This window comes from Netta rufina (assembly GCF_964035555.1).
Source record: "Netta rufina genome assembly, chromosome: 23".
NCBI lineage: Eukaryota > Metazoa > Chordata > Aves > Anseriformes > Anatidae > Netta > Netta rufina.
In genome coordinates this window covers 2,423,742-2,449,504 of record NC_140147.1, presented here as the reverse complement: position 1 = coordinate 2,449,504, position 25,763 = coordinate 2,423,742, and the positions used below count along the sequence as shown (strand labels likewise).

At 42.5% G+C, this 25,763-nt stretch overlaps 1 protein-coding gene across 3 annotated transcripts in view; it reads right to left on the bottom strand.

Annotated features, from left to right (window-relative positions):
* Positions 1–235: 235 nt before the first annotated feature.
* The window catches only part of THRAP3 (thyroid hormone receptor associated protein 3), a 32,997-nt gene continuing 7,469 nt past the window's right edge, over positions 236–25,763 (bottom strand). For 2 of the 3 annotated variants that reach the window (XM_084300878.1, XM_084300879.1), the window contains exons 3-13: positions 23,428–23,513; positions 15,770–15,932; positions 11,587–12,489; positions 9,405–10,145; positions 8,337–8,509; positions 7,429–7,540; positions 6,650–6,734; positions 4,170–4,354; positions 3,320–3,512; positions 2,703–2,852; positions 236–1,814 (exon numbers count right to left, since the gene is read on the bottom strand). In XM_084300878.1, coding sequence (XP_084157004.1) covers positions 1,593–1,814; positions 2,703–2,852; positions 3,320–3,512; positions 4,170–4,354; positions 6,650–6,734; positions 7,429–7,540; positions 8,337–8,509; positions 9,405–10,145; positions 11,587–12,489; positions 15,770–15,906 — 2,901 coding nt within the window. In that variant the 5' untranslated portion in view covers positions 15,907–15,932; positions 23,428–23,513 and the 3' untranslated portion in view covers positions 236–1,592. The remainder of the gene's footprint in view (positions 1,815–2,702; positions 2,853–3,319; positions 3,513–4,169; positions 4,355–6,649; positions 6,735–7,428; positions 7,541–8,336; positions 8,510–9,404; positions 10,146–11,586; positions 12,490–15,769; positions 15,933–23,427; positions 23,514–25,763) is intronic. The other variant, XM_084300880.1, reaches the window with a different exon arrangement.

The following is a 25,763-nucleotide window of genomic DNA, read 5'->3' as shown; positions in this document are numbered from 1 at the left end:
CTGAGCTTCCTCTTTCCTTACTGCTGTTCATTAGTGCTGTCTAGGCCAATTTCTCCTCTGGGACCAGGTTTTAAAGCTGCTCTTCCCAGCAACTTCTGCAGCTCCACCCTGAGGCTGGCCGAAGCCCTTCGCTTCTCTCGGCTCCACCAGTTAATTCGGAAGGCAAATGGCTGGTGGCAGAGGGAGCCCCAGACTCAGACCACAAAACAAAGCAGAGTTACACCTACTACTCATTTTATTGTATTTTATTTGCATAAACAAACTCGAGGGGGGTTGCTAAACAGGAACTGTTCAAGTCAAAACAAACCAAACGCTAGTTGGTGTGTGTGGGGGGATGAGCACAGCAATCCTGGGGGAGGGAAGGCAGAGGTGGTGAGGACAGGGAGAGAGAGCGGTGTCTTTACAGCACGTGCACACTCAGCGTTGGTGCGTGGACATGCCTCTGCTGCTACCAAGGCTCACTGACCCAGCCACAACTGTCTGCAAACTTCTTCAGAGTACTTCTTTTTCTTTTTTTTTTTTTTTGTTTAAAGTAGAAGATAAAAAAGAAATGCATGGTAACGGCCATCCTTAGCCAGCACAGGAGGGGTTTGCCTTTTGTTTTTTATAAAAAGATTAATAAAAAATATTGAAAAATTCTCATCTTTCCTTTTATATTTTTTTTTTTTTTAACCTAGTAGAATTCTGAAGTTTCTTAGAAAACTATGTTACCTTGGAAAGAGCACTCGAGTTCACAACCAGCTGCAAAGAGGATACACAAAATGCCTACAAGCAGTTTGGGGCTCCAGCACACACCAGGCCTAACACTGTACACAAACAGTGATGAAAAGTAGGGTGTCATTTTTTTTTTTAAAACCATGCTAATTTCCGTAACTTTCAACATAAAAGGAAAACAATTGGTTTTAAAAGGCCCTAAAACAACTGTTACATAAAAAAAGTTCTTAAAAAAATCATAGCAGTTTGGTCCCAACAAGTTAACATTTAGATGTTTATTCACATGCTTCATTGTTTCTTATTTATAAGAACCAAAAATAGTTTCCAAAAATTATCATTTAATTGATGTTACTACATACGTAAAGGCCTAAAATAAGTAAGTATGAATTTAAAAAATTGAATACACAATAGGGGAGAAAAATTTGAACTGGCGAGTTAATCCCGACCTTTGCTATTTCAAATTATAAAAGAGAAACAAAAAAAAGTGTCAAGACTACTGGGTTAAGATGGGCACAAACCGAAATCCACATCGTCTTCAAAGCCTGTTACCAAAAAAAAACAAATTAACCGACCATTCAATAAGGTCACAGACAAGAGAGAAAATCTAGGATCTCACCCAGTACTTGACCTTATTCAGTCCAGAAGGTAAGTCTTTGGGAAGGTACACTCCATGAGCGGATCCAAGCATATATGATTTATCAGTTCTAGTCCACACTTAGGGAGGCTGAACTCTGAAAATGCAGTTAACTTCGGGATTATTTCCGAGCTCCTCTCTGGGGCTCTGCTCAGCTCTTCAGGCTCGCCCTGACAATCTCCATCACCAGCATGCTGAACCCCTCCACTCCTGCCAGGGCTCCCCGGGAACATGCAGACCGCAGCTACTCAGTCGTTGACTGCAAGTTGTCCTTTTCCTCTCTGTTTTCCGTTCCGCTTTCGTCATCCTCGATTTCTCCTTCTTCGCCGCTGAATTTGTCGTGAGCCCACTTGGGGCTGGTGCTCGACTTCCTGAACATGAAGCGACCTCGTCCTCGGGGGAAGGCACCCCGACCACGGCCTCTGTTCACCCACTTCTCTGCTCCTTCGCCCTCCCGGTCATCGTGCTGCATGGGGAGAAGGCAATGACAGCAGCTGACACAGACTGACTGCTCCCGGTGTGAGAGGAGCAGGAAAACACTGCCTGGTGGTATCAGCCCTGCAGCACCAACCAGATTTATGCCACAGTGAGTACTGCCCTCTAAACACAAGCACTGGCTTGTTTGGGGGATGAGAACAGCAGATGAAAGCAGGAATGCACAAATGCCACACAGGCTCTCTTTGTGCATGGCAACCCATCACTGCAATTGGTACAGGCTGCTATGAACCACGCTGCTGGGCTCAAACTGATCCATTTCTGTACATAAAGTGCAGGCTAGAGACTGGACACCAAAACAAATTACACTTCTACCTTCAACAAGATCAGAAAAAATGAAGTAAGGTAAGATCAAGGCTTTCTTGTTTGAGCTGCAGGACTGAAACACAGCATTATTTAATGAAAAGACTCAGGTACCCCAAATCAGGAAGGGAAAAAGAAGTTTGTTTAAACTTTCCCTTTTTCAAAGAAGGGTCATTCAGACAGGATTCTCCCAGATAAACGACTGTTAGTATGGCAGACCTATCAGCAGTCAAAAGGAACAGTGCTAACCCATCCAGAAGCTGAACTCCAAACGGGGATGGAAGACCCAAGGAGTGTAGGCCATCTGCAACACAGTCTGACAGATTTAAGCTGCCTTTTCTGCACTACTGTGAAACACGGGGTCTTTAACCAGCCTTCAGGATTTCATTTCACTTACTGGCCAACCATTCTCAAATGAACAGTAACAAACTCTAGTGGTGAGCCATAAGCTTCTGGTGAGGAAGCAGCACATGAAGCTGTAAACTGGTAGATTAGAAATGTTTAAGCCAGATACACCTGGAGGATTTATGCACGTTTTAGTGCTTCAGACACATACCAGGTAGTACTTCTTGCTCTTCGGTGTGTACTCTGGATCCCACTCCTCATCTCTGCTTCTCTTCTGGAAGTCATTGTTGCCACCGCTGTTGCTGCTGTTGTTTCCTGAAAAGTTGCCTCTGCCCCATCCTCTCCCCCTTGCTCTGAACTGCTGCAACAGCAAAACACGGGAGAAAAATAAAAAGATTGTGGTGACAGTGCCCCCCCAGCTGCCTGCTGACTTCAGGGGCACCGAGCTGGAAGACTTGTATGTAACTAAGGCACGTTTCTGTGCAAATAATAAGCAGGGTTATGACCAGATGAGTCATTTTGGTAGCCTAACCCAAACCAACTGATGCACATTACGCTGCCCATCAGGGCTGCTCAGCAATTACTAATGAGCAAAAGCTTCTGGGCTTGATTCTGCTCCACACAGCTTGAGTTCAACCGCCCAGGCTGTATTGTCAACACCCTGGTTAGTGCTTGAGATACAGAGTGATCACATTCTGGCTCATCATCCACAGCCAGACCACACCTTTGGGGCTTCTCCCTTACCGTATGCTTTAAATGTGGAAGAACAATTCACAGTAGCTGCTTTTTGACTGCTTTAGCAATTGGTACTCGGGGTGGGATACTTACGAAGGTCCCTCTAGCTCTTCCTCTCTCATTTGGACCTGTGAATTCTTTAGTCCCCAGCCGGGACTTGTCAAAGCCTGTGGAGCTTTCCTCTCTCTCCTCAGTCTCCTCTGGATATTCCTCTGCTTTGACTGAATGAGAGGATCGTGAGGATGATGAGCTGGATCTGGATCTCTCACGCACCCTTCGGTGTTTCCTGTTTCAGTGATAGGAAATGAGGGTCAGGGGGACACCACAGGGTTCAGAACTTAGTAGTAACCTGCTTGCTACAGAATTATTTATCATTCCCCTATCAATGCAATGCTTTCATTCTCCTACTATGAAAAAGAAAAGCCATATTAACAACTCAAGATCAGCTACAACATGCAGATCTAACACAGGTCCCAAGCCTTCTCTGGCACAATCTTGCTGCTTTTAAGGTGTTTCTACCTCCAACTATGAGATAAGCATGAATTTGACACCAGTAGTATTCCCTTCTCCTCTAGGTCTCCTTTCTAGGAGGAAGGCATTCATTTACAAATACAGTTTTAGTCAAACGGAAAAAAAAATATGCTAATAGAAAAGGATTAAACCTAAAGAAGTCATTTAAACATTGCTGTTTTTTCTGTAACTGGAACAAGAAGAAAAAGTGACTCACCCATTCTGACATACGAAGCCTTCTCATTTACCTTTAACAGTTATTTATCGTTTCAGACAGATATAATGGTATCGAGAAGACACGCAGAGGAATAATTCACGCCACTGCAGCAGTTATGTCAACAGGTGTACAACTATATATACGTGATGTTGTCTCCAACTTTAAGAGCAGAAATATGAAATGCAGAAGGAAATGGCTATTAGGTTTCCTACATACTTTTTCTTTGAGCCTTTGTGAGATTTCTCCGTTTTCTCAGTTGATCTTTCCCTTGAGTGACTTGAATCTCTCGAGTCCACTGATTCTCTGGATTTATCGCGTTTAAGATCTCTTTCCTTATGTTTTTTACGGCGTTCGATATCAAGGCGCAGGTCAACAGGGTCGTCCTTATATTTCCCTTCAGCCTACAAGTGCAGGGAAGGAGAGAGTTTAACACAAAGATTTACAGCGCACTACTTCAGCACCATTACTTTGCTACTGACTGCACAGACTTCTGGAGGACAGGAATTTATCTGAATGCTAATCGATACTTAATCCATTTTAAGATGTAAAATAATGCACAGATTTCAATTTTCCTACGTCAAGAGCACTGTTTTTAACTTTTAATTTCTTTTAAACAGCATTAGAACAGCCTGGCCATAGGGAGGGAGAAACACAGAGGCTGACACTTATTGTATACACCACAGCCAGTGAGATGAGAACAACTTGGAAATCTAATCCGTCTGATTGTGTGTCAGGCATTTTTGGCATGCTGCAGTTCTAGCAGCCTGTGGACACTTGTCACCGAACAGCAGCACGCTCACTACCCTGCTGACATATCATCTAGCAGCATGGAAGGAATTTTTAATCACCAGGTCTGAAAACTTGAGAAGCAAAAGGTGTCTCCAAGTGGCAAAGAGCTAAGACAGTGATTGCTAATCAAAGCGTTGAGACAGAGGCCACCAAAATGCAGTGATCAAGGTTCTTAGGAGGAATATCAGCATCCCACTGATCTTTAACACATCTGTCAAGAAGATTTGCTCTGTGGCAGGTATCACCTATAGCACTGCTTGCCCCTCGACCAGAAGTCACCACAGATGGCATGTGTTTCTCCACTTAAGCCTAGCAAGTCTACTAATGCCAGCTACCCGGCATTTCACAAAGAAAAAAAAGCTGCACGAAAAACAGAAGTAGACTTTTACTTTTAAATAGCTAACTAAAAAAATCTACTTATGCTTGAGTTCTATTGAAATTGCTGCTTAAATGATTTTCTCTAGAAAACATGAAGTTATGTTACTGTGTATATTTTAAGACCCATGACTCTTTGATGAACTTCTGCTCTGCCTGCACACAAGAGCAGCAAACTGACAGTGGCTGTGGTTTTGACACACATTTAACAGTGGTTCTTTAGTGGGAAGCCTGTGCACACAATGCTGCTAGCAACATACAGCCTCCACAGTTGCGTCCAGAGATTGCTACTTCATTTACACATTTACACTTCATTTACTTATCTTGGGAACTGTATTACTTGATATGCAACATAAATCAGATTAATCGTCTTGAATTAAATACAAAAGGATTAGTAATTCTCTAGCTATTAAATTTTTTACTTACATGAGTTATTAAAAACTTTTTTGTTTAAATAAAAATGTCAAATAACGCAGGAGTGGGAGCAGACGTTTTGTTTTGGTTTTGTTTTTTGTTTTTTTTTTGCTCTTCTACTTTCCCCAGGCAAAGAGCTTTAATTTCTACTCTGAGAATAAAACTGCTCCCAACACGATGGATGACAGATAAGTGACAAAATCAGCAGCAGCTCCCTTATGTGGTACAGCAAACACCTATTTGGGTTTGTGAGGGCACGTCTGTTTCACGGAAGGCTGGCGAGCTGTTTGGAAACCACGTTTATAATACACTCTGCCAAGCTGATGCTCAGAGTTCAGGCCCATCAAATCCATCTCACCATCGTCCATGTCAAGCCACAAGTGTGTTTGGAAAAAATCGAAAACAAATATGAAACAAGTAAGGTTTCAGCAGGACTGTTTAAAATCTCTTCAACGTTCAACGTAAATATGTATGAAGGTGAATAAACAAAGTTTAAAATCCCAAACATTAAGTTAAGCCACTTTAATGATCGTTTACAGTACGTGCGATGGCTTAACACTGATCTACTCAGAAAAGCTAACACACTAAATTCCAAATGGTCTGGATCTACTCAAACAGGTGCTGAATGTTAAAGTAACAGCAATCAACAGAAATGGTACAGTAAGTTGTTAGAACAAAATTTATAATCTGCTTAATAGTGTATCTTGTTTAGATAAGTATTTAGTTTTACTTTCCTCTTTTTGACATGCATGTCTTTTTGAAAACATGGTTGGAAATATCGCATGTATACAATTGATTTAATAATACTTACAAGCAGAAAAATATCACAAAAAGTCTCTTCTCTCATCATGGGCACTTGTTCCAAAAATCCTCTCTTTTTTCTCAAGCTCACCTCAATTGACTTTGGGGTCATTTACCATAGTCTAACCACTTCACAAAGGTTGTTGATACATTTTTAATAAAAATTAACCCTTTGTAGTTCATTTTTAGAATTATGCCCATCCTTAAAAGAAAAACACAAACTTAAGTAGAGAGTAATTTAAACAAAAACATCACTGTTAAGTTCATGCCCAATGCACTCATTTTGTTGAATTAAACTAATCAGAGTAACAGTTCACCTTGAAGCCAGGATCTCTGGAACTTTTCGATTCCTCTTGAGAGAATCCATGTTTTCTAAAAGTACTGGGAGAAATATCTATCCTCCTGAAAGAAAGATAAGAGTCATCTTACAAACAGGATTAAGTTTTTACATTAAACGTCACTTAAAAGCAGACACTCCGATGTTTCCAAATCTATTTAAAACTCCTCATTTTTTCCATTTTTGCTGAAGCTGCTTTACAGCAGCTTAGGATTCACGAGCAGGTCTGTCGATGTCAAGCTATTTTTCAATAAATAACTGTCCAAGCACTCTTTCAGCTGTAGACAAAAGGACTGAGAAAAATATAAGGAAGAACGCAACATGATAAAACATAAACGCAAGTCTTTTTAAAACCAGAACTTTATAGCATTATGAAAATGCCTATAAATGATACATGATCATAACTTATTTAAGCTTTCATATTCCCATATGCTTACCAAGTAACATTAGCAAGCTGCTGCAAGTCCATCTAAAAGATATCAAGTCTAAAATGTAAGGAATTCAAGTGATAGACTAAGACATCCCCCTCTCCTCTTCCACCAAGACATCACTTCTGTCCTTCAAGGATTTAATCACTACCTTCCTTAGTCTGTCTTGTTAAAGTCTGGGTAGGAGACTAGACACAACTCTAATATGCAAGCCATACTGCATGACTTTTTTAACTAGGTAGAGATCCGCCCATTCTCTCCTGTTCTTGAATTATTCCTGAATTCCAGCTTAAGAGAAGGAAACCCGAAATCCCACTGCATTGCCACCAACCTGTGAATTTCAGGGCTCTTTTTGTTTTTAGCTGCATCCTGTTCCATTCCTTTCTTTAGGTATTTGGTAAAGCGTTCATTCAGTGTCATGCCTGAAGATCCAAAGTGATGCTCTGTGGGGTGGTTGAGCAAACAACGCCACAATATTAATACCATTTTTGTAAACAGAAAGAACACGTCAGTCCCACAGCTTGGTCAAATTCAGCTGCAGGACACATGAAGCACACAGATGAGCAACTCTACACTGCTGAGAAATTTCAATTTCACTCTTGAAATTAACAATTCACTCGGGTAACTTACTCTTGAAATTAATGGCATGTGAACTCACTTTACAGACACGATTTAGGTAAATATACACGAATCAATAGAATATACAAATTCTAAGTCACAGTTTCCCTGAATTTTGTTCAGGTAAAAGCAAGAACACCTCTTCCGCCTTTCCAGAAGAATTTTTTTTTAATGTAAATGGTGAGGTGGGTGTGCAGGCAGCTGGTACTTGCAAGACTGTCTCTGGATAAAGCTAGACTTTTAGGCTGTCTGGTGCAACAGAGCTCAGAACTGGCTAATGTAGAAATTTATCAGGATGGTTTGGGGTGCTGGACTATGTGATGTATGAACAGAGGGGAAGTGGTGTCTCTCTTTTCTTCAAAATTCAACTGGACACAACCCAATGCAACCTGATCCAACCTGCATGCTAGCTCTGCTTGGAGCAGGAGGCTGAGCTAGGCTCCAGGAATCACCCCCAACTAAATAATTCCATGACTACGTGATCATCAGCTGCTATCCTCATCTATGGCGTATCTGCTGGAGAACAGCTCTGAGCATTAACCAGTGTACGTGAAAATCACTTGTTTGGGCAAGGACAGGGGGAGTGAACCTTCATCTGAGGATACAGGGACTTTGACCCACCTCTTACGTGATGGACTATAGTCACTATGTGTTGAGCAAACAGTTCAGAAGGACTCCGTTGAGACTGAGCAGACTGAATATGATGAAAAATAGAACGAAATTCTTGCTCCTTTTTGTTGCTATGCACAAGGTCACGACACAGCTTGCGTTCCTGAGCCAGTATGCCACTTGGACTAGAGAAAACAGACCACATGAAATAGAACAAGGGAAGCAGTTTGTTTCATAAATTGGAAGCAGATGCATTTTTATATAATACTGTGAAGTAATCTAATAACATTAAACAGCACGATCTGATTCCTTATTTAAATATATTTTAAATGCACTAAATTGCTTATTTAAATATCTTTAAAATGCACTAATCTAGGTTACTGTAATAATTCAGATTCATCACTTGTTGCTCTGTACTCGGAGGGCTGCAGAGATTAAACCCTGACAGCTATGAAACACAAGCTCATTCCCACCCCACTAGCTGGCTATAATCCTCTGCTACTGTTCCTAAATTCGAGATTAACCTCTAACATCCCACGTGGTATATTAACATTTACTGGCTACTGCTGGACAAACGTGCTTTCTGCAGCAACTTTTTACTGCCTTAAGATTTCTTGAAACAATGCCTAAGTGGCTGTCAGAGCTTCCTGGAGTTTCAGTAATGCTGCGCTGAGAATAACCGTAAACATTCTCCAGAAGAAACGTCATTTGAGCAGCACTGCAGTTTTACTGTATCACAAACTTCTAGCAGGAAGAAGTCACCAAGTACTCAACTCTTTCCAGAGGCTGCTGCAGCATAAGAACTGACGTAGAAGCATTTACAATCTGAAATGAACTTATGTATAGATAGAAAAAAGAGAAGTTTTTTTAACCTGACAATCCCTCTGACCTCCTGCCACACAAAGGGATTCCACAAGCGTTCTAAGGCCATAAAAAATTTCATCTCTAACACCAAAAAATACAGATTGTGATACAATATTATGTAGCCTTCCTCAGAGTTGAGGAACTTAAGATCTCAAGAAGAGAAACAGGCAGCCAGTATTACTATTTAACCTGCCCAAAACTCTAGCAAATACGCACCGTGCAAGATCTTCGTCAAAGGAATCCATTCGAATATTGACCTGGGCCTCACGAGTAATGGAAAAGGAGGATTTGCCAGGAGCTAGCCCATCTCCTTTGGTTGCTGGCTTTTCCTTTACCTCTGAAGTCTTCCTTGGTGGTGGGGAAGAGCTTTTTTCCTGGCTTGTTTTATAAGTGGTCACTCTAAAATTCTTTTCAGGAACAAAGCCCCTGTGACCCGATTCAGCTCTCTTGGATGCTGGCCTCTCTTCTTTTTTTGATCTTTCAGAATAGCTTTCCTCCTCTGCTTCATCAGATTTCCTTTGCTTCTCCTTTCCAGGTGGCAAGAACACCACGCCTTCCCATTTTCCTTGCCTCTCCTCTTCCTGGCTTTTACTTGATGTTGCTACCACTTTAGACATAAATTTGGGCTCATCATCAAACTCCGAATCTTTTCGGCCCTTTGCCTTATCTTTCTTTTCCTGCTCATCAGTTTCCTCTTTGCCATAGTGACTCTCCTTGTGGAACTCCGGTGCCTTTAGCTTGTCAAAGTCATCCCGGAACTTGTAGCGCTTGGGCGACTGACTGCCACGGTATCCCTTCTCAGAGTCTGCTTTGGATGCATAGGAATCAGATTTTGCCTTTCCATCTGTTGATCCCAACTCAGAGAAATTCCCTTTTTCTTTAGGTTTTTCCTTTTCAACATTTGTTACTTTCTGCTCTTTGTCTTTCCCATTCTCAGTCTTCTGCTCTTCCAGATACCTGTTCATAGAGGAGACATTACAACAGTTCTCTTAGTAAAACTCAAAGAGGTTAATCCTTCAGTGGAAAGCAGTCAAATTTTAGAGAACACCGAGATATGCATGTACAGAAGATTGTCTCTAGGCCCTAAAACAGCTAAAACGTAAAGCAGATTTCTCAGCCTGGATTTAGACTTATACTTCTCAATAAATTCAATAAATGCAGAAGAAAATGGATATGCAGAACTGATGAAATGAGGCTTAAAAGCAAGTAAAAAAACACACTTACCCACAGATTCATTTTAAGGAAAGTAGTAGCATCTTACCCAATCAGTTTATTTACTTACAAACCTGCTTCAGGAGAACAACACATCAAAACTTTCAAACTGGGCTGTTCTGCTTTAAACAACACACTGGAAATAAAAGCCTCAAAAGCTACTTCAAATTTTGGATGCAAGTTTCATAGGTAAGCTAAATATTTCATGACAGACTGTAAATACAAATAAAAGCAAAAAGGTTAACAGGGAGGAATATTTTGCTGGGAGAAGACAAAACATTTAGTAAGAACAACAGTTTATCATAAGCTAGTTTCAAGCATCAGAACTAGGTTTTAAAGCAATCATTAAGCAAAACCCTAGCTTTGAGGAGAAAGCAGTAATGCCCAAGGACATTAATTCAATGCTCTGAGAACCCAAACCAGAGTTGTTTTTTTTTTTCCTTTTTAAAGTTCATACATCCTTGATATAGGATAGTCCAAAATAACTTTAAAAAGAATAAACTTAAAGCACCTGTGAATGCTGTGCTACCTTTTAAAAGAAAGCACCACTTTAAGGAAGAAATCAGCAGTGGACTAGCCCAGTAAACAGGAACGTGGTAAACTGATTCCTTCCCTATGGAAGGTCGTGTCTTAATTCAGTGATGACTTTGGTGCTTATCCCTTAATTTCAGTGATGACTTTGGTGTTCATCATACCACCCACATACACAGGCACAAGCTTCAGAACTGCACCTGCCCTGGGCTGCTTGCAGCAGGCCACGCAGCCAGACTGACTTTGATTTTATAACATCTAATGCAATTGAAGAACACGCTACTTAAAGAATCTTTAACCAAAAAGTAAATCACTTAAAACTGCAAGTTTCCAGTGCTCGCTGTTAGGCTGCTAGAAAATCTCCCTAGGCACATCTTCATTCTGAGTGTTCATGCACTAAAAAGAGTTTTGCAGGGAGCAAGTTAAATCAGAAAACAACCCCCAACTTCCTGCAGCATGGGGCTAGGTCTGCATTTTGTTCCACCACCGAGGCTGTACCAGGCCCTCAGCTAGCTAGCACCCTGCACGCACGGGCACCTTGTTCCAGCTGGAGCCCGCAGACAGGCTGAGAACTGCTGCAGTGCTCGTGGGGACGCCTACACATGCGAGCTGGCTTGGCAAAACACCCTGCCACAGAGAGAAACGCGTCACTTGCCTCTTTGAGAAGGCTCCTCCTCCGGGAGCTGTGGTTTCCTCCTTCTGAGAGGTACTGTAAATCGAACCGATTGGCGTTGGGCTTTTGCACACAGGGCTCTTCCTCGTTGGGCTCAAGCTTGCCGAGCCGTGGTCAAACGGACTCTGGTGAGAGCCCGCCTGAAAGGAGGTGCTGCTTTGCAGGGAAGAGCTCAGCTGCGACGGGTTGGAAAGCGGAGGGCTCGACTTCTGCAACGGGCTCGGCCGAGGAGAACGCCGCCTCACCACAACCGACTGCAGAGGGCTTTTCAGCGCAGGACTGCGCTCCCTCGGGCTAAGCTCAGGCGCGGCAGCTCGTGACGCCGAACCCGCCCCGTAGGTGCTCATATCTTGCCATGGTTTGGATCCCTCCGATGCCTTGACATCTTGAGCCGCCGCTCCCGAAAACGGCTGCTCCTTCGAATCATCCCCTTGATTATCTCCCGCAGCCTGAGATGCCCGGGCCTCCTTGGAAGATGATTTCTTCTCCTTTCCAGATTTACGCTTGGAAGACTCAACTCGGCTGTGATTTGAGGAAGACCGAGAAGAGGAAGACCTCCTTGACCGATCAGATGATGACTTATCGGAATTTCTAGAATGACTTCTGGACCTTGGTGAAGGAGACCTCCTCTTGGGTGAACGGGAGCGTGACCTCCCTCTACGAGGGCTATACGCTTGGCGGTAATTTTGCCAGTTAGACCTGTAATTGCCATATCCTCCTCGGTTGTACTGGCCCCATGGATAAAACCCTCGATTTCGGCCACGGAAATAATACGGTCTCCTGTATCCTCTGTTATGACCTCTGAAATCACGGTTCTGATAGACTCTTGGATGGTTCCTTTCTCTGTTATGAGATGGAGAATATGATCTTGAACGAGACCTAGAACTGATAAAGAGAAAAAAAAAGTATTTTAAAGTTTATTCTTAACTTTATTTGGAGCCTCATCTTCCCTCTCCCATGTCCCTCCATTCTCAAATACGTTTGAAATTGATGATCAAGGTGAAATCCCACTTCTCTGCCAGGTAAGTTAAACAAATTGCAACACCTCAGCACGAGGAGAGCAGGAGGGGAGCAGATGGCACACTGCTCTGTAGGTCAAGTTTCAAAAGGTGAACCAGTTGCCACGATTTGGAAGCTGGAACTGCGAAGGAGCAGGACTGCAGAGGGAGGCAGCCACTCTCCAGCCCGAAGCCACCAGATGGCGCCGTCCAGCACTGCCTCTGCTCACGGCATGGAAGCTCCGGCTGCTCGTCTAAAGAGCAGAACTGGATCCAAGACAAGCAAAAACCCTGCGAGATGACTGATTGAAAGGACAAATCGTTAAGGGATAATTGTTTCAACAGTCTCTCCCGTTAAAATGTTGGAACTGCTGCTGTGTAACTGCTCAAAAGCCCCAGTGTAGCTCAGGTTTAAGTGCCAGCTTTAGAGCAAGTATTTCCCAGCTGTTGGAAAAACACAAAATTCTGTTTAACGTCTGAGATTTCAGCAACTTTGTACTTTTAAAACAGATAAAGTGTCCAAACCAGTAGATTTAAATAAGAAATATCTTTTAAAGTGAAATTTAAGTAAATAATATTTGTTGAAACCATTTCTATACTCCCTTGCTATGTTAAGAGACCCATACAGCCCCTATATAACACACACTCCTATAGACACCTCGGTCTTCTACAGAGCAGCAATACACAACCCTCTGCTGCCCCCTCTCTGTTCACATCCCAAACCACCATACGCAAGGCAATGAAATGCAAAGCTGCCATTTGAAGTCCCAAAACATTGAAGTACGTGCAGGCAGCAAGAAATGCATTTTATTTCTATTTTTTCCACCTCTCAAATACATTACAGGCATTGCTATCAAACAAATTAATGATACTTTTAACAGACTTCATCCTTTACCTCAAACGACAAGAAAGCCTATGCAACTTACCTGAGACTTCCTCATTCAAATAACAACAATAAGGAGGAAAAGCACAGAGACAGCAAGAACAATTTATAAGGAACTCTAGTCAAAAGCACTGAGGACGCTCCTGTTTTCCAGAAAACTGCAGGATTTGTTACTAATTACCAGCCAGGGACCTGTTGTATGCTGCTTCCAAAATCTATTCTATCATTTCGGAGAGGTTTACAGCAAGAAGATTTCACTCCAGAAGTTGCAGAGACTATATACAATAAATCCTTTTAGAAAAATACAGTAAGTTCCGTGCAAAATGAATGCCACCAGTAATAATAATTTTCCCAACCTTGCTACCCCCTGTAGCTAAGCAGCTAACACGCTGCTGCAGCTCTAAAGCACGCACCATTTTGCAGTAGTTTAAAAATGAAAAAGTCGTAAAGAAAGCAAAAAACAGTAGGCAGACTCCAAGAGAGCAATGCAACTTGGAAAAAACAGTAAGCCTCCAGAAGAAAGAGTACAATAATTTCCACGACGTATGCTCAGGTACACAGTAAGAGATTTGTGCCACGACACCCCATTAAACCTACCTCAGAGAATATCCTAATGCCATACAAGATGACTTGCCTGTACTAAGCCCCTCCATATCGATTCTTTTTCCAAAAAAAAAAAAAAAAAAAGTTATTTACAAAGCAGAAGTGGCTTCAGCAGCAGCACAGAGGAAGCAATCATGTTTGTACAGGGTGCCTTTGTTTTCAACTGTCAAAGTTCCTTCACAGCAAGGCAGATAATCCCAAATGACAACGTATTTTCCAGCATTCCAGCTTCCTTCTGCAAAGAACTTGGTTCGACTGAAGTCTCCGCCTCTAACTTAGTTTTGTCATGTCCTCCTCTCTCCAACTGGATGTTTATTATGGCCTCTGTATTTTAAAAATCTCTAATTGTTAACAGTTGCATGTGTTTACAGCCTAATGATTTTCAGAATAAGTGTTATTCATTTGAGATCACTGAAAAAGCAGCTAAACATCATTACACCCGGTCCAACTAGAACATCTTTGCCAGATACAGCTAAATGCTCAGCTAAAAGAAAAGGAAAAAAGCAGATATCCCGATAGCCAGGGAAGAAATGAGCCTTTAAGTGGCCAGATTAGAATCAATTCAGGGAGGTAAGAACAATTACTGTGCACATTAGCGATTTCTCAAAGTTAACTGCAGTGAAATTAACTTCTACTTTGTCCATCCAGAACTAGAATTTTGTGTTTACTGACTCCTGACATTGACAGGAGGGGCAGGGAAACAGCAACACAAAAATTGCCCCTAACTTTCACAGCAGCATCTGTTAATTGACATCATATTCGCCTGAATTCATTTCCAAGGGAGAAAGCAAGCAACATCTGCAAAGGCCCCTCAAGCCTGGGATCAATTACATTAAAAGCTTAAAAAAGCCCAAGATGTTTCACAAAACAAAGGAGCACGCTTTGCTACGAACCTTTCTGACTCTCCTTCCCTGCTCTATGGAACCCACGCTCAAACTCTCACTTAGAGCAGTGAGGCACGTCTGATCAACAGCATTTCAAACCTGCTGAAATTATTCTGCGTACACAGATTGTCAGTCATGATAAAATGCCAAGGTTTTTTGTACTTTGCCCTGCTTTGGCAACTTCAAACATCATCTTTAACCACGACCACCTTTTAATACAGGAAACTGGATCTTCACAGAGACTGCGTGTGGTTAGACCACTGTGCTTCTCCTAATGCCACCACATTACATATAGCAGTAATTAAGAACTGCAGAAGAACACGGAAAAACACCTTTTGGCATGGGCTTCTACGAATACCTTTTAGGAAGAGGGAAAGTACAGACATCTTCTCTTAGGGCCTGCTGTGAGGCAGCTGCACCAGCTTCACTGCAGACTGTATCCCTGACAAATCCACCTTCTGATCTATCTGTACTGTACCTGCTAGCACTCTTATCAGGGAAAGGAGATCTAAAAAGAAAAGTAAAATTGCTGTTCACTAAGACTTGCTACAGGAACCAGATTAAGAGTTCAAGTGACTTGACAATGCTAAGAACCAGTCCCAATTTCTTGTCCTAGTCCACTGAAAATACTTCCAAACAGTACAGGTTGGCAGGAAACAACCTAAGGCACAGGATATTATCTGTCCTTAGAATCTAATCAAAGGCTTTATTTAGAAAAGAACTAAGTGACAAACCACCTGAACAGGACAGAGGAAAAAACACAGTCACACCCAGACTTCAGAGCTGCGCACACTTACCTAAGCCTGCGTTTTCTTGATCGTGAGACAGAACGAGAACGCGAGCGAGATTTGGAGAAGGAACGTGAGCGGGATCTCGATCCGGATCTTGAACGAGAAGAACGGGATCCAGACTTTGATTTGTTGGTTTTAGACATCTTTGCAAGCACCCAGTCAGTTACACCTAAAGGAAACAGCAAAATAATCTTTGAAAAATGAAGCCACATTGTAGGCCTGAAAGAACAGGCAGCATCTGGCAGGCTGAAGAAATAAAATAAAGCTTATCCGCCAACCTCTCTCATCCCCCAAGACTCTTCTCTGATTTTTGGAAGGAATCACAAACAAAAACAATAATCCAAGATAAATTAATAACATTTTTTGCACAGATCTGTCTAGCTACGACCACTCAGGTCAAATCCAAGACACGTCCTGTCTGTTGGTGCAGCTCATGCAGTTATGATCAGCGCATCATCCAGTGGGGAGTTTTAGTGCAGCCCAAATAGTTTAGCTGTCCTTCCAAATATTCAGTCATTCAAATTCTAAAGACAGAAGATAGTAAGTATGATGTAGCATTAAGTGACTCAAAGTAGCCACCGCATAAGAATTTTCCGTGTTATTTTCAGGTAAACCAGGTAAAGGTTCAAGAGTCCCTTAAAAGGTGTTTTCAGGGCATACAGTCTGAGCAGATAATCCTTTCAGTTACACCACCTGAACTGTCAGCTTGTTAAGCAAAACTTTATATTGAGATGCAAGATTTTCTAAAGGATTTTCATCACCTCTTACCTCCAGGGAAAGAAAAATATTCAGGGATATTCAGGACAGAAGAACCCACAGGAGTCGTTAAACTCCTAAAAGGAGTCAGAGCATATGGTTTACATTTGGAGGTTGGGACGGATCTTGGTAGAATTAAAACTGCTGTGTTTCTTTCAACTGGTCAGATTTTTTTTTTGTCAGGGAGCTTCCGACAGGGACCTTCACAAACTTTCCTCTGCACGGTACGAACAGCCACGTTTTGTGACCTCCTTTCCACGAAGGGCTGGGAGCAAACCTAACATACCAGAGTGACAGATCAGACGAGCTCGTGCCGTTTCTGTTCTGCACTTGCAGTGCTTTGAAACTGTAGGAATAGCTGACCTATTTAATTTCTGTATCCAGCCACAAACAAAATTCCTTACAATTCAAAAGTTGATCGTGCTGCGAAATATGCTCCAGCTTCAGATTCCCCCTTGGTTTCAGTTTAGTGCTGCAGCTGAAATGGAAAAGGCTTTGGCCCCTGGCTTGGAGGAGAGGAAGGGAACTGTGCTCCCTCCCCCTCAGGTTACGTTTCCAGGCTCTGTTTCCCTGTCTAGAAGCCGGAGCAGCAGCAGGTGGGAAGGGGAGCCATGCTACTGGGAGCTGCTGTCTGGATCCTCAGCTATTCCACACCAGTGGGCAGGGTCAAGATCTGAACTGTGCAATTCCACAGGCAGCAGATGAAGCTGAGAAGAAAAACTGCTCACATTAACCAAGTTCCATTTACAAATACCGAACAAATTGCTTCTGCTGTTAACAGGCCACCAATTTCACCCCACCACATGAATTACTTCCTTCACACGAAGGGAAACAAGACTACTCGATGACCATACTTCATCGTATAATGCAATTTTTGCATGAAAAGCAAGTGATGGTTTTGGACAGCTTTCAGCAGGTGCTTCCCTCTTAGCACGTTGCTCTCTAAGCAGACTGAAATCCCATCAGGACACCCAACACCGCGCTGTGGTGTGGTCAGAGCTCCTGCTGTTTCCCTTGGCCTGGATCATACAACAGCACAAGCACCCGGCGAGTTGTATCAGCTCACTAATCCACCTGAAAACTAACACCAAAAAAAAAACACAATCCCTGACACTTCAAGGAGATCAATGCACCAACACAACCAACCTCCTCACCACAGAAATCCCAGGTCCAACACAGAGGAGCAGACAAATTTCTGGCTAGACAGAAGCACTGCTTCCAGCAGCGAGGCAGTTGGATCAGGCTAAGGCAATTGGGAAGCAGAAGAGCTGAGTTACAGTTCAATGTGCACTGCATGTGGTACCGTCACCAAACCACAAACCATAAAGAGAGGTCCCATCGAATCCCTTCAGCCCCTTCCTGTGCTGATGAATCAGACCGAGGAACTGATCCAGCAGCAAAGCAAATTAAAATAAAAAAAGACATTAGTTCGTTAAAAAAAAAAAAACAAAGCACAGACCGGAGGGAAGCAATGGATTGGCTTTCCAGGAAACATTTATATTTACCTGGCATACAGGAACATCCTTTCATAAACCTTTGCAGTTTAAATCTCTTCCAAGAAATTACATAAATAAAAAGTCCCAAAGTTGGTAAAGTGTTGCATACATAATTTGGACAAAGGGGGGAAAATGGTGCAGTGACAGATTTCCAGATCTGCTTGTACATACACATGTTCAACAGCAAAATTACAGTTACTGAAAAAAGCCACTTTTATCCTGACTTATCACTGAAAGGGGATCTGCAGACAGCTTCATTCATGCTTTGGAACTTTACACATAGTGCATGAAAAATGATACTTCAGGAGAAGAAAACTCTCCGTAGCTTCCAGATTACAATTTAACATATTTTTGGTTTGTCAGGGAACATCCCCGGTGCTAGCAAGCGATCCTTGTAATTCCACAGCGCTTGTTAGAGCTGGACCGATCGTCGTACGTACTTGACCACGTTTGATTCATTTCTCTGCAGATCCGTCCGACTGCAATCTGAGTCAGGCGAGCAGTCAGAACCAACCCTCACATGAAGCAACCCCCACACGAGCTACGTGGAGGCTGCCAGTAACACCGCGAGGAAATCTGATCTGTTTTAATTGGTGCACTAAAAGGCAACTTGCTACTCTATTTTTTTCTTTGTTTCCCTCCAACAGATTTCTCCAGAATCTGCTCCAGATCAGCCTCCACTACGTTATCCCAGCTCCAGGTAGAGGATGTGCCTAGAAAAGATTTAAACGTCTTTGTTTTTCCAGGTGCAGTGTAGTAAATCCAGAGGTGGAATTTTAGGTTCTTTTGATCAAGCAGAAACTGCAACTGCGACTGTTTTCATAAAAATCTATTACTGAATAAACTTACCACATGCTTAACTGAGAGCTGGCTTTTTATTAGTGCCTACTTACTGTTAGTGTGTTATCAGCACTTCAGCTTTAACCGTGATACATCCTCCTCTCAAGGAACTTAAGGAAGCTCAAAATACATGTGAGATCCCCAGAAGATCATTCAGTGAAAGTCTAACCAGTGTTTTTAACGTACACCCTCCCGTGGCAATCGGGGTTCTCAGAACAGACTGCAATTAGCCGGCTTTACTGAACCCAAGCGGCATCTCTCCTGTCACCGGATCCCTGCTGGAGGCGCAGTCGGTGGACAGCTGCGATACAGGCTCTGAAAGCACAAAGGCAAGCTGCTGGTACCGTGCACGCTGCACAGCTACAGTCATGGCAAAGCAAGCCCAGTGTCTGTTGGAAAGAAACAGCAGCTCCTACACACAGTTATGGAAAAGAAACCTGAGCTGTCACAATTTCAGGTATACCACTGCAAAAATCACCCTCGGAGCCCAACAGTTCCCAGTTCAATCTACGACAGGTTCCCGATTTAATAAATAAATAATATTCCTAGCTTTATCAGAAGAAGCTAGGAAGGCTGAATTTTAGCTGGCAAGCCTTATCACAAGGAAGTAGAACAGCTCTGCAATTCAATCACACTCCATGAATATTGCTGGATTTCGCCAGCACGCTGCCTGGCTCTCTGCTAAGCCAGCTGCAGCTGCCCTGTCCTCCCCTTCGCCCTCCAGCCCTTCCCAGGCATGGCAGGCAGCAACTGCACTCCATCAATCTCACACCTCCGCCGAGCAGAGACGCCCGGCAGGCCCGGACACCGAAGTGCCAGCCATGGTTTGTGCGCCCACTCTTTCAGGATGCAGTTTGTGTGATTTTTCCGTCCTACAGTACCGCAGCGAAGGCAGAACAGAAAAACAAGTGAGGACTATTTCTGCTTCTGGTCCTGACAACAGATTTCTCTGCTTCTGGGTTCAGGCAGATGTATTTTCTCAGTGTAAGACAGGAGGGACAGAGCACTGCAACTCACAGCAGCCCGCAGAACAACTGGCCTCGCTGACAGCAACGTTTCTGACTTGAAGATGCTCAAGGTCAAGCTGGTTTGGACTTCAACTGAGCCTAAATGCTATTATTTAACTGGTATTTAGAAACTATCAAGGAAGGATAAGAGGGTGATAATGTCAACAACGTGGTGAAAAGGTCTGCTGGGAAGGAGTCGCTAACCATTCAGTCCTTCAAAGGGATGATAGTTCCAGCAAGTGTTGTGTTAACCAAAGAGCTGCTGTCAGGAATTCCTTAAATTGCCCTTTTCAATACACTTTTGAGAAACCACGACCCCAAAGCAGTTCCTGTGAAAACCGTGCCTGTCTGCGGCTTTGAGACCACTTAAGAATCTGCTCATTTAAGTAAGCAGGAGTCCTTAGCCTCTGCTGCCCTAGGAGGGAATAAACTAACACTGTTCAAATCCATGAGGTCGTTGAAAACTGAAGATCGATGGTAGCTGTGACAGTCCAGAGGTTATGCTGAGTTACTTTAATTATTTAAACGGCCAAAAAGCATCTCAAATCCTAAAGTGAACAGAGACAGGAGGAAAACAAACTGCCAGAAGCTGAGCATCTGTGAAGCAAACACTCTGCAGTGTTCACTCCCCACATTCTGGAACAGGAGGAAGGCAGCACTGCTCTGGGAACGAGGAGAGGATTGCGAAGACTGAATCTGCATCAGCTGAGCACTGAATTGGTACCAACAATTTGCAGCAAAAGCAACTGATGAATTGCAACCAGAAAAAAAAATTAAGAGGGGAATCTATTAGTAGAATTTTATCCCTTTTTTCACCTCCTTTTTTAAAATAGAGGCATTCAGCTATGTAAACACGACCGATTGAGCCCTTCTCTCTGTATCCATTTTAAGGAAATTCCAGCGGACTGACTTGTTTTCACTTTCAGTTGCTCCACGCAGCCAAATTACATATATGGTTACCAAACACTCCGACGACTGCCAGGGCGCTTTGAGGAACAGCACAATGCCCAGCACGGGGGCAGCTGCTAGGAAACAGGGCCATGCTTCATCACAGGCTGGTACTTTCCAGAAGTGGGAAGCTTGTTTTTATTTCTAAGATCATGTTACATGTTCCCCTTCTCCCCTTTCACTGTACTAACAATGCCATCCCCATTCAACTAAAATATCTTAACATCATTCCGCAGAAGAAAGTTTGGAGAAATTAAGAAGAGTTAATGTTTCCTGTTCTATTAAGGGAGAAAAAAATGCACCAGGGGAAATCAACAAGCACTACCACTGCTACAGCAAAGTTCACTCCTATGCATGGTCATTTTTCTGGGAAAGAGTGTATGAAAGGCCCATTTATAAATATTTCCTTTTAATTCACTAACTACATCTGTGGAAACGGCAACTTTTCCAAGGTCAGCTAGCCAAAAATCAATCCAAAGCCAATCAAAAACCTAGCATGCTGAACCAGAACATGGAAACAAAACAGAAGAAACAATGGTAATAGGAACAACTGAATCGTATGAAGATGATCTAAATCGCATCCCGAAATCATAAAACTGCTCCCAACTAAATCCTCTGGGGCTTTGATATAATAATGGCAGGGAAAAACTACATTGTAGAAGGAGATTACAAAACTATCCCATGAACTGTGTAATTTCAGGATGGCCTTCTATTAAATGACAATCCTGAGGTTCGAGAACAAGGCACACTTCAACATAACACCGGCTATAGGTTAACTTTATCAAGCCTGAATTCAATACAAGTTGAGATATTTCAACAGGCCAGTACCATTAGAATTTAGTTCTCACCACAGCTCTTCCTGGTTGTGCCTCTTCTGAGATAAATCATTTTCCAAGAAAAAGTACGTGGTTAGAGCTGACCTGACAGAGCACAGCACAAGTGGCTTGCAGCCCACAATTACAGCTATGTGATATTGCACAAAGAGCTAAATACTGTCCAAAAACTTAACACACCATTTTTTTCTTATTTTTTTTTTTAAATAGTTCCCCTAAATACCAACAGTAAATACCAACATTTATAGTCATGCAATTACAGAGGTGCAGAAAGGGAGAACTGCTCCCTCCAACCTTGGGCTAGCTTGACAATAACCCTTTTTAGAATAGACATGATCCACTTTAAAACACAATTTTAAAGTTCAGCCTCTTTAACAAGAGGTGTAAGTCCTCAGAAGGTCCCAAAATAGATCTTTAAAGTATCGCTTGCTTTAAGCTCTTTAAGAGTCTTTGCAGTTTACTTTGATCCGCAGCACTTACTAGCTAAACACTAGCGTGGTACATGCAGTACATGTGCCAAAAGCTCCCTTGCCTTACAAGCTATTTTTAATCTTTGCCAATTTTTAGAAGGATGATTAATTACTAATGTGAGGTAATTACTACTAGAATAGAAACCAAGTTTCTGTGCTCAATTGGGAACCAAGAGGTTAAACAAACCAAGCATTGGAGTCACTTCATCTCCCCTATGTTAACACTGCAGTTATAAACATACTGTGGCACACGTTTACTCCTTCTAAGAATTAATGATTTACTTACTGAAATAAAACATACTCAGCTCCTAAACAAAAAAAAAAGTTCTGAAAGAATCTATTCTTGTAACACTTGCTAAGAATCACCCTGATGTTACACAGGCACCTGTAAATGAAGCAAAGCTGACCAGTGAGGCAGCAGTGGCTGCTCACTTACCTTACACCTTTTAGGTTTTTCCACTGAGCATGATGCTGTGCACCCAAAGCCATGCACCCAGCCTCATTCAGCTCACAGGGGGATGCAGCTTTGCAAAGCATCAGAAGATAAAGCGTGCCTGGTCCTGAGAGGGGACTACACAGGGTTTACACAGTGCTATGGAGACTCCTCATTAGCAACCTGCTCCAACAGGGCTCACATTTCCTCCCTGCTGCCAGCTCCTGAGTTGCCTTCCCATGGCACTGACTCCACCTCTACCTTTAAAGGGACACGATTGCTCCTGCTGACACACACAGAAGGCTTCCAGATGGAGAACCAGCAGCCTGGAACCCTCTGACAACATTTCTTAAAGTTTGGAGGCTATTTCAAGAATTCAAGTTTGCCTTCTCCATTTCTAAATCCTTGCTGCAACCCATCACAACGCTCAAAGAGAAAAAATAGAATAGAGAATGCTCCCACCAAGCCACTTCAATGGACTTTGCCCAAAGACGAACTTTTGTCATGAAACGGTGTCAGAGAAGTTAATGTTTTACCAGTTCTACGTCTTCTGACGGAATTCAAAACGAGCGCTCAACTCTGCTGCAAGCAGTGGAAAAAATGCACTGAGAAGTCTACTGCTGCTAGCCACTTCCACGGCCTCCCTAGGCTTCAGATTATTCAGGACAGTTAAGTAGAAATTTTATGCTGCTTTTCAAGTGGCTGCTGACTGAAATCAGTGCAACACTTCAGCAAAAAAAAAAGAATTAAACCAATAAAGTTTAACATGCTGCATACCCAGAATATAGGGGATATCGGGAGGTATATGCCAGGCACCAGAACAGGCAGTTTTACCACCTTGGAAGATTTTACTTTCTTTTTTTCTTTTTTTTCATGCCTACCTGCTCAAGCAGATTCACGCCTTGTACCCTTCAACAGTCAGTTTTCACTGTCTCAGCTCTGTAAGTTATGAAATCAGGAAACACACCTGAAAAGAGAAGAAAACGCATTGAAGTACTTGTTATTCACATTCTTTTATTTACTGCTGTCAGGGATCCAAAGCAGTCTAGCTTCCTTAAGCTGTCACTCAAGATTGCACCCAGAACCATCACCGTTACCTTGAACATTTTAACAGCAGATGTAGTTGCAGAAGTTCATTGCTCCTTTCACCATGAATTCTTTCATGGACTGTTTTGAAGAACACTGTTTCTGGATTCAAACTTTTCAAATCCTACGTCTACCTCCTCCTCCTTTCTTCTGCCTGCCCCACTCCTCGCCCCATCTCCTCTTACGTACACGCCACCAGCTTTCATTCCATCTGCACAGCAGTACTGGAGCAGCTCCTCTCAGCTCATTTGGACGGTCTTACCTGAGTCAGGACTTGGTGTTTTCCCTTGTCATTAAAGAGAACCCACAAGCCAAGAGAAATAATTGCTCTCCTGACAAATTCATCCACCAGCATCGCACTGTCTTCAAAGGGTGCCCCCAGTCCCTGTGAGCTGTCAGAGCTCTGACAGGTCAACAATTATATTTCAGTATTCCTCCACGCACTGCTAGGGGGGTGTAAATTTTTTAAGGAGAAAACAACAGTAAACAGACCCTCATAAATGACTCCGTGCTATTAAACCCCTGAGCTGCCAGCAGGAATGTCATTTACTCTGTGTTCAGCCACGAAATAAACCTGTTCAAAGATACACACCGTTCTGTTTATTTCCCCGAACAACAAAAGGTTTCAAAGGCTACTTGAAGATTACTCTTGCTCTGAAACAGCAACCAAGTCCTACTCTCACCCAAGAGGAAGGTTGTATTCCCAGGTTTAGTGTCTTCTACACCACATTTACCAACTTGTGGGGAAAAAAATGAAAACACATCACTGACTTACTAATGCTGTTGTGTCTTCCTATGGGTAAAGAGCAAAAGCTTGCTTTTTGTGGAAAGGTCTCTAACATTGGGCCTTGCGCAGTGGACATTGGAAAAATTGGGAATAACCATTCTTTCTTGCTCTGTGATAAAAGCACTTCATGTTTTGTGTTTTCTTGCTTATTCCCCAGACAACATTACCACAAACTCCTGTTAAGATACGCTGTGTATTATTTGTCATCCAACTGAAGATTGGGCTGAATTACCTTCTGTAGAACAATATGTTTTCATCTTAGAGCACTACTACAATAAAAAAGAGAACCAAGACAACACACAACAACTAAGAGCTAACCCTTCTTCCAGATACGGAAAGAAAGGTAGGAAACGTGCTCAACGCTCGCTGCTCAAGCAGAAACCATAGGCCAGGAGTTTCATATTCCAGAACACTGTAAAGAACATTTCTATGCGCCAAGACGTGGGTCAAACGAAGAACATTTCTTGTTTTCACAATGCCTTTTTCCAGGAATTTGTTTCCTATTTCCAACTGGCCTATGCTACTTTAATTACTGTCTTTTTCCATCCTCTGCTCCTTCTTTGAAGTCTTTCAAGCAGCACTCGTTATTATTTCAGACCTCTCGCAGATGTTAAAACAGCAGAAGCACCAGAGCCCTGCACAGAGCGGTCATTTAGCAGGGTTACAGCTGAAATCTCTCCATCCCCGGCATGCCATTAGGGACTGCTAACACCAACATTACCCCAGCGAAGAGGAAAACACAGCAGGTACGTCCCTGGAAGAAGCACTTCGGGTGTTACAGACAAAGTATACACACGTGGAAGATGTGGTAACAAGTGAAATGGTTTATGTACATACCTCAGAAAGGAGCACATCACTGCAGAACTTGTTACAGTAGTTTCGGTTCATTACACAGTATTTACACAACGTTAAGTTGCAAATATTGAATATTTTGTAAAAGCTTTTTTCCTACAGAACTGCGGGAGGAAAACAAATCTACTTGCTCCCTTCTGGCAAACATTTAATGAAAAAAAAAAAATAGTTTATTTTGCTGTAAGACCCAACACAAACGAGACTACCTCATTAGTGGAAACATTCCTGCCTAGGCATCTTGTCATCCCCTAGCACAAATGTTCAGTTTGGGAAGAAACAGCTGAACTGCTACTTGATTTGCTCATAATAGCCTCCATTATCGGTGAATAATTAAAGAAAAATCTTTCAGCCAAGTCTACAATTCATAATCCTGAGCTCCAAGACACAAATGAGATTAGTTAATTCAACACAAAACAACAAAATCCTACAAAACATCTCACACAGTCTACTTTGTCGATAGAAAACAGCAATCCTCCAGAAATACCCTTATAA